Source organism: Nestor notabilis, unplaced genomic scaffold, assembly GCF_000696875.1.
Source record: "Nestor notabilis isolate BGI_N333 unplaced genomic scaffold, ASM69687v1 scaffold10319, whole genome shotgun sequence".
In the NCBI taxonomy this organism is placed as follows: Eukaryota; Metazoa; Chordata; class Aves; order Psittaciformes; family Psittacidae; genus Nestor; species Nestor notabilis.
The window spans coordinates 1-9,093 of NW_009945045.1; the positions used below are offsets into that span (position 1 = coordinate 1).

General features: G+C 45.1%; 1 protein-coding gene across 1 annotated transcript; it reads left to right on the forward strand.

The window, feature by feature from the left end:
* Window positions 1–4,066: 4,066 nt before the first annotated feature.
* CSTB (cystatin B (stefin B)) lies at window positions 4,067–5,638 on the forward strand (the record flags this gene model as incomplete). Its single annotated transcript, XM_010022704.1, has 2 exons — window positions 4,067–4,168; window positions 5,510–5,638. Coding segments are annotated over 2 exons (231 nt in total), but the record flags the coding sequence as incomplete, so codon positions are not given.
* Between the last annotated feature and the right edge of the window lie 3,455 nt (window positions 5,639–9,093).

A 9,093-nucleotide genomic window follows, 5' to 3' on the forward strand; every position in this document is an offset into this window, starting at 1 on the left:
TCCCATCAGGGTAGAAGCAGGAAGGCTGGCAAGCGGTGGGGAAGTGTGCGCAGTCACTCGCCCTCCGCCTGCTTGGCCTTGCGTGGCTCTCTTCAGAGCAGGTTCAGCAATTTAGAAGGACTTTTTTGAGGGGTTTAGAGAGGAACCGTAGCGTTGAGTGCTCAGGGAGAGCTGGGGTGCGTCCGGCTCCATTCCTGGCTGTGCAGGTGATGTGATACCTACCAGCATCAGCGCAGGGCCACCGGGCAGCTCTAGCACGTCCGTGTTCTTGAGCTTAGGGAAGGAGCTCAAGTGGTTTTTACAAAGTCTAAACCTTGTAGCCACGTTGGTGTGTTGGGTTTTGGTTGCTTGTTTGTTTAGGGGGGTATCAGGGGATAAGCAAGAAAACTTCGCCGCTTCTGCTATTTCCCAACCCAGAATTAAGCTGTAACCACTGCCAGCTCCAAATCCTGATACTGCTTACAGTAACCTAAGTACTGCCCATATTTTCACTCTGAAGATGCCAATGTACAACTTAAGTTCTTTCAAAGCATGTGGAGGTGTTTCAGTCCCGAGAAACCCAAGTTCCTTCTGCTTTTTGGTTTTATCAGGTAGGGTGTGTCAAGCCAGTGAGGAAAGATGAAAGACGAGCTCCAGCTTCTTATGTGCTTTGTCATTCATTGTTCAGGTTTATTCCCCAGGCTGCAGCTGTTTCTAAACCTGTACAGAGCACCCAAAGGCACAACAGTCATTGAAATTAATGTTTAGCTTGTAGAATCTGATGATTCTGCATTTGAAAAAGAGAAATGTGCATCTCCTAAGCACCAACCTGGGTTTGTAGTAATGAGTATATTACTGAGAGTTGCTGAGAGTGTCACAATTACCATTTTGGCCTGACAGGGCCTACATGTCGTGTTAATGGTAATGCAGATATGCAATTAGCGTTGCACATGGACTGAACACTGTGTTTGAAATCCTGATTTTTCTATTCTGGGGCAGGTTGCAGGGGGTTGGTAATCCAAAACTAAGATGAAGAGTATAAAAACAAAACCCAGTGGGATTCAGAAGTGACCATAATTAACCAAAAATCTGGCGTTTTCATTTAAATCACGCAAATACTTCGAAGTTTGTCCAGCTTGTTTTGACTGCCAGTTTAAAGTACTGAAATACAGGTAGGAAAACCCAAAACTGAAATCTGTCCATGCAGTCATAAGTCATATCCTCATCTAGATACAGACTGTGAAGGAAACATTAGTTCTGTTAAATCAAGGTAGAGATCTCAAATTGTTTTGTTTGCTTAAAATCAAATCTTTGTGGAGATTTGCTAGAGCCTGCCAGTTGGCTTGCCATGAATACATTTCCAGTTTTGCCTCCATTGTATTATTTCATAAGAATTCTAGTGATAGCCAGATGTGGCCCTGGCAGGTACTGCTGCTCACCTAGAGCAGGTACAGCACGAGACAGAGCAGAACATCTTCCTTCTGACAGTGTGTGGTGTAGGAGTCCCATAGGCACTGCCTCTCCACAGCAGGGATTTCCACCCAAGCCTGTTCAGCCTTTGGCTTCCCACTGGCAGCTGTGGCAGAGGTTAGTCAGGGTGATTCTGAGCCATCTGCTTTTTAGTAACTGCTCCAAGGCTAAGCAAAAGGGCCACACTGAACAGCAAAGAGCCTTTGGGGTGTGATCATTTTCAGCCCTGTCATTGAACCACAGATTGTTTGGGTGGGAAGGGACTGCATCTTCTGCCTGAGTGTAGGGTCAGCAGCCCCAGGCTCCCTGGGGCTTTGTTTGGTCAGGTCTGAGGAAGGGAACTGCACAGCTTCTCTGGGCAGCCTGCTGTAGTGCAGGAGTGTCCCCGGGGGAAAAGCCTTTCCCTATATACCCAGTCTGAATCTCCAGTTTCAGTGTATGACCATTGTGCCTCATTATTCTGCCATCACCACTCAGTGGCCTGATTCCTTGTAGGTACTTGAAAGTCTCAGTACCTTCTCTTCTCCAGGCTCATTTTCTTCTTCTCCTCACAGCACAAGTGCTCCAGCATCTGAGCTCTCTACAGTTTATTGACATCTTTCTTGTACTGCAGGCCCAAAACTGGACACAATATTCCAAATGTTCTCCAACAAGTGCCAAGTATTAATCTCCTGCCTCTCTTTTCCAAAGCTGATGCGGCCCGGTATTGTGTTACTGGGGCATAGTGCTGGCTCGTATTTAGTGTATTGTCCACCAGGACCCCCACACCTAGACTGAGATCATGAACTAGCAGGGTGGGCTGATAGTAGCTTTTGCAGAGAGTATTTCCCTCTGGGCTCTCCCGCTCCATACTGAATCAGGATGCTCACTTGTCACATGCTGTGGTGAGTCACTGCCGTATGATTGCAGCCACGTCTGCCTCTGAGCTGTCTGCGGTCATGGGGCCCAGTGGTCAGCTTCCTGGTGGAAATACAAAACATGCTGAGCCAAGGCAATTCTGAGACTACGAAACTAACCTTGTACAGTGCCTAGGATTGCTAAAGGAGCACAGGTCAGGGTAGGGTCAGTGGGATACCTATGTCTGCCCTCTCCCTGCTTCTCAAGATTTCTAATAGTAGCTCTGGCGATGGCAAATGAAAGCACTTGCTCCTTCCTCTGACTCAGGGGAAAGGAAAAACAGAGGACTGAGTCAGTGTGCTTTCTGGGTTTGTGCCCTTCCTTGCATCTTAGAATACAAGTTTGTTGGATGCACTTTGATTTCGATATGGCAAAAAACATGTACAAAAGCATCCAAACATCATTATCCTATTTTTGATGTACTGTTCATAGCCTGGAAGAAGTGTAGACACCTCTGAGAGAAGAAGTGCAGTATGGTCATGGCTCCTAGGGACAGGATGGTCACTGCTCAGCTGTCTTGAAGAGGCACCGGAGTCTGGTCCTGTGCCTTCTCGGTGCTGGGAGAGGTAGGAGAACATACCCTGTTGCAGGAATTGTTTCTGTTCCTACTTCACTGAGAGCAGTGGCAAACTGGCACTTGTTTTCTCCCAAGGAAGCAGGTGGGATTCAGGCAGGAGAGCAAATGTATTTATTCCCCTTGAATTTGGGAAGAAGGGGAAGTACACCATATAACTGGAAAGAGAAGACCTACTCACTGCTTGGTACAGTTGCACTCGGATGGAGGGAAGGCTACATAATGATGCAGTGCAGGAGCTAAGGCCTCAGTAGAACTGCACTTGCAGCAGGGACTCCAAGACTAATTCATCTCACCCTTGTAAACAAAGCCTGAAATCATCTGCTTTCCTGACCAGGAATTTCACCATCTAGCCATGATGTTTTAGAGAGTCAAGCATGGGAGAGAAAAGCTGCAACTCATATGAGTTCGTGCCTCCCTCTGGGGTGTTGGACAAGTTATTCGGACTTCTTGAACACTGGTTTTACACTCTGGAAATTGGGTTGATAACTCAGAAGGCTTTATGGTTGTTATTATTAGAAAAATATTTGCAATTTTAAAATGTTACAGATTCCAGCAAAATTGGAAGAACTTTCAAATAAGAGTTGTAAAAGCTTAGGCTTGGGTAGTTTGCTTTTAAAGCTTGATTTGTGGATGGATGTCTGTTCTGTGATGCTGGATCAGTAAGAATTTGTTCTGAATTTGAAAAGGGAGCTAATGCTGAAGTGGCCCTTTTTCTTATTGTAAGAATGATGTATATTGAAATATCCTCTTTTAAAAAGATCTATAGTCTTGTGCATGTAGATACTGAACCACTGTATATTTGTTGTTCGATATACAGGACAGAAAGAGAAGTTGAGACATCAACAGAGGAAATCATTTGTCAAATAAATCTGAAATACCCTCACAGTTCTCTGTTGGAGACTCCAGACTTGGTGACTGAATCACACTGCTGTCCTGGCTTTGCTCCTGTCTAGATTTCTGCTCCTGCTTTAACACAAAACTTAGCATTATGTATTTTGATTTTTTTAATAATTAAGAAAAGCAGGAATACTCTGGGTGGGAATTCAGCAGCAGTGACCTCAAGGGTGCTGGAGCACACTGATAATGTAGGCTTTAGGTCCTAAATACTTGCAACAGACTTAAATAACCTGTTGTTTCCTTAAGGTGAAATCTCAGCTAGAAGACAAAGAAGGGAAAACCTTTGATGTCTTCACTGCCGTGGAGTTTAAAACTCAAGTGGTTGCTGGAACAAACTACTTCATCAAGGTAAAGGGCAATGAGCAATGGGGGTTTTTTGGGGTTTTTTTATTAACATGTATAATATTTGGAATAGTGGGGTTTGGTTTTTTGGTTTAGTTTAGTGTCCTGGGTTCAGCTACAGCAGTCATTTTTTCTCCTTCTTAGTAGCTGGTGCAGTGCTGTGTTTCTTAACGTCCAGTCTGGGAACAACGCTGATAACACCGATGTTTTTAGTTGTTGCTCAGTAATGTTTACTCTGACCAAGGACTTTCTCAGTCTTATGCTCTGCCAGGGAGGCGGGACATGGGAAGCCGGGAGGAAGCAGAGGCAGGACACCTGACCCAAACTGGCCAAAGGGGGATTCCATACCACAGCACATCATGCCCAGTATATAAACTGGGGGGAGTTACCCGGAAGGCCCAGATCGCTGCTCGGGTCGGGCTGGGGATCGGTCGGCGGGTGGTGAGCGGTTGTGTCTTTTTCCCTTGTTATTCCTCTTATCATTATTATTGGTAGCAGTAGTGGTTTGTATTATACCTTAGTTACTGGAGTGCTGTTATCTCAACCCGTTGGATTTACATTTCTCCAATTCTCCTCCCCGTCCCTCCGGGAGCGGGGGGAGGAAGGAAGAGGGGGGGAGGGAGCGAGCGGCTGCGTGGTTCCAAGTTGCCGGCTGGGCTTAAACCACGACATTTAGGTTTTTACTTACCTAGAGAGGGATGCTTATGATTTGGCCTTAATAAGAAAAAACTCTGTAAATTTAAAAATACTCCAATGTTAAAAAAAACAAAATTAATAATCCACTCGCCACCCAGCCTGTATTAAATGGAGATAAAAGTGCTTCTCTGCTTTCATAATGATTTTTACTTTTCAGTTATTTTCTGAAGCTTGGTTTGGGGGAAATTATGTGTGTGTGATGTTGAGCACTATCATTGCATTAAGTGAAGTCCAGACATGTAAAGACACAATGAAGCATCCAACCTACTCTGGCTCTGCCTGTAGTGATACCACACACAAAACCAAGCAACTGTGATCCAAGCATTTAGGCACTTGTTGTACCAGATAAGATGAGAGCATTTTGCATGTATTTAATGCAGTAATCACTTCTCTGCAACTCCTATCTGATTCCCTCCCTGTGCGTTCCCTATCTCTAGCATAGGGAGGATTAACAGGCAGAGAAGAATTAAGTGGTGTTTCCACAGAGTCATGATTCCCAGTCTGGTTTAAAACAAGACCTCACCTTCTAAGGTGGTGGGTTTTCTTACCACTTCACTTCTCCATCGTCCAAACACACCAGTCTATACCATCCCTTCCACTGAAGGCTGCTGTTACTCCATGGAATAACTCACTGGTTTTCATGCTTTGCAGGTCCATGTTGGCAACGATGAGTTCATGCACCTGCGGGTATTCAGAAGCCTTCCTCATGAGAATAAGCCGCTGAGTCTCCACAGTTACCAAAGCAGCAAGACTAAGCATGATGAACTGACTTTTTTCTAGCAAGCTTATCTTGTGTGTTTTATTACGGTTTCTTGTATGCATTTTCTATAGGCTGCAAAATATGATTCCTGTGCCAACCAAGGAGAAATGAAAGTATCTTCTTTTTTTAACTTAATGCTGGAAAAGAAATCCATGTCTTCTATGCCATTGCCTTCCTGTGCAACGTCTAAATTTGAGTCACACAGCTCTCCTTTCACCTCCACTAATGCAAACCTAAGTGGCTGCACTGACTTCAGTGCATCTTAACTGGAATACTGTGGATGAGTCCCATTTGTGCATTTCCTTGGTCTGGAAATTGGCAGGGGAATGACGCTAGCACTCACATATTTGCGGCAAGGAGCAAGAGGAAAGCCTGAACCTTTCTATGCTGTTTTGCAACTGTGAATGTATCTGTAGATTCAAATTGTGCTACGTGTTTTGTTGGGGATGACCTGGGGAGAGACTTGAGCTGAAACAATTTTGAAAGCAAGAGGAGGAGTATATCTTTTGTAACAAACATTCCCTTGGTAATCATGTTTATCTTCTTGCAGCAGTAGAATATAATGTCCAGTAGAGGGTGTATGAGTTTAAAAGAACCCAAACAGCTTGCTTATTTTCTCAGTCCTAAGGAAAAGTCCTGGAGAGGAACTTAAGCTGGACAAACATTTCTGCACTAATAACAATAAATATTTCTCTCGGCTTGACATGGCATATTTGACTGGTGTTTCACTGTTCTCTTTACTGGTTTTCAGTATTGATTATTATCTTGCTCAGATTTCTTCCCCATATTTTCATTCAGGAAATATGTTTTTTCATATTCCAGATAACCTTATATTTATTCTGTGCCTTAATTAGAAATATCTTAAACTGGTAAGAGGCATGACAGATAGCAAGAAAGACTTCTGCAACAGAAGAAATGCAACAGAAGAAATGGGCCTGCTGTGCTCAGTGGAGCAGGAACCTGCTGACAGAGGACACAGAAGAGGCTGGGGTACTCAGTGCTGCCCCTGTCTCGGCTTTTTCTGGTAGGACTTGCTTTCAAGAACTTCAGGTCCCTAAGAGGAGCAGAAAAGTCTGGAGAAAGGAAGAATTCCCTCAGCAGAGATGGATCAGGCCAGGGGAACACTTAAACTGACTGGACTTAGGCAATGCCATGGGATAGGAGGGGATGCATACATGGATGCTTTGGGAGCTGGCCAGTGCCACACTCAATACTTTTTGAAAGGTCATGGGCATGAAGGGAAGTTCCCAACGACTGGAAGAAAGAAAATGATGCTCCTATGTTCAAGAGGGAGTATCTGGAGCACTACAAGCTCATCAGCCTCACCTCAGCCCCTGGAAGGGTAGTGGAGCAAATAATGCTGGAATCCATTTCCACAATTATTAAGGACAAAAAGGTGACTGGAAATAGTGTGGGCTTACAAAGGGGAAATCATGCTTAATCAATGTGATAGCCCACCAGGATGAGATAAATATCTTGGCAGAGGAGAAAAGGGCTGTGGATGTTATTTACCTCACTTGCTTTGGATACTGTCTTCCATAGCATCCTCATAGGTAAACTAAGGACATGCTTGGTAATTGGACAGCAAACTAGCTGAATGGCTGTGCTCCAGAAGTTCAGCAGCACCTAGTCTGGCTACAGGTCAGTCCCTAGTGGTGGACCCTAGAGGCTGATACTGGAACCAATGCTGTGTAACATCTTCATCAATGACCTGGATGATGGGACTGAGCGCAACCCTCAGTGGGTTGGGACACAAAACCCAAAGGAGTGGCTGACACACCTCATGTCTGTGAGGCTGTTCAGAGGGGTCTCAACAGGCTGCAGAGGTGAGCAGACAGGTATCTTGCAACTGTCAGCAAAGGAAAATGTGCATTCCTGACTGGGAAGGAAAAACCGGGGTGGCTGGAAAGCAGCGCTGCAGAAAAGGAGCTGGGATTTGTCCCATCAGACACCTTGCAGCAAAGGTGACCAGCGGTATGTGTGGGCTGCATTAGGAGGGGCATTGCCAGCAGATGGAGAGGCCATTCTCCCCCTTGCACTGATGAGGCCACACCTGGAATGCTGTTCCCTGTTCTGGGCTCCTCAGTATAAGGCAGACTGGGCACCACCTACACATGGTGAGCTCTGCAACAGTGCCACCAACATTGCAATCCACCTTTGCTTTGCCACCTAAAACTCCATCTGTGTACTGCCTCTCTGGGCAGCACTGTCAGGAGCCCAAGAAACCAGCTCCCTTAAGTGTGAATGTCCAGACCCTGCTCCTAAGCCTGAGGTGCCAGGACAGAAAGCTGGTGCTGGGCATCTCCTACATTCAGCTTCTGCAGCTGCTTTTAATACAAAATCTCTGCTTTCTACAACAGTATGATACCCCCAGAGGAGTGTGCTTTTGCATTCAAGGAAGATCTGTGATCTTTCTTACCCTCTTTATTCCCTTTTAGCACTGGCTAGTTACTTCATGTTGCTCAAAGGTTATTTTGGCCTGCTGAGCAGCTTTGTGTCTCTCTATCAGGTCAGAGCTGCGGGGTTGTCTGGGCTGAGAGCACTGCTTCCTGGGCTGTTGCTGGAACTGGCCATCCCTCTCCTCCAGGCTTCCTGGTATGTGTTTCAGCTCTTTTCTGCATATAACACTACCTGGACTTATATAAATAGTAAAAGTAGAAAGCCAAGTCCCCTCCGTCCTCTCCAGATGATTAAGATTAAAGACTACTGGTGAAAACATATATATGCTCACTCTCTAGATCTACAATCACATTCATAGGTCCTTCAAATATCACTATGTGCTCTCAGCCTGTCCAATATCATGCTTGGATCTTGGCTCTCTGACTGAGCAATATGCATCTCCTACTCACTGACTAGTCCAGCTTGATGCTTGTTAGCCAGCTGATGCAGATACTCACACACTTGAGTCATAAGCATCCTCAGCACAAATCCTCTGGCCATCTAATATTCCTGCCCGGATCCTGAACCTCCTACTTGCCAGCTAGTCCAGCTTGAAGTTTGCTAGCAAAGTACACCATTATGACTCATTTTGAACCAAAAACATCTGGGTCTGATAAACTTAATGAAACAGATACTCTCATATTCCACATACCCTTACAAGTATGACTTCCCATGTTTTTGCAAGTGCTACAAGCCTTCAGAAACAAAGAGCAAGATGAGTCTTAGGAGGACAAAAGGAGGCACTTGTAGAGCTTGTGACTGAGGAAGAGACAACAAAGCTCAACAGAATAATTCAGTTAGATTTAGACTTGTGCAGAATCCATGCTGCTTAAGTATGGTCTAGCAGACTGCATGCTGTGTAGCAGCTACAGGTCAACACCATCTATCACATGTCACTGCCTCTATTATATCAGAGGTTTTAATGCAAGTCAAGCCATGGCTTCCCTGTCAATGCACCAGACGCTGCTCTGTCCCACACAGTGTTCAAAGTTTTATGAAGACATTTTTAGACCCATCATAACCACCTAGTGACATA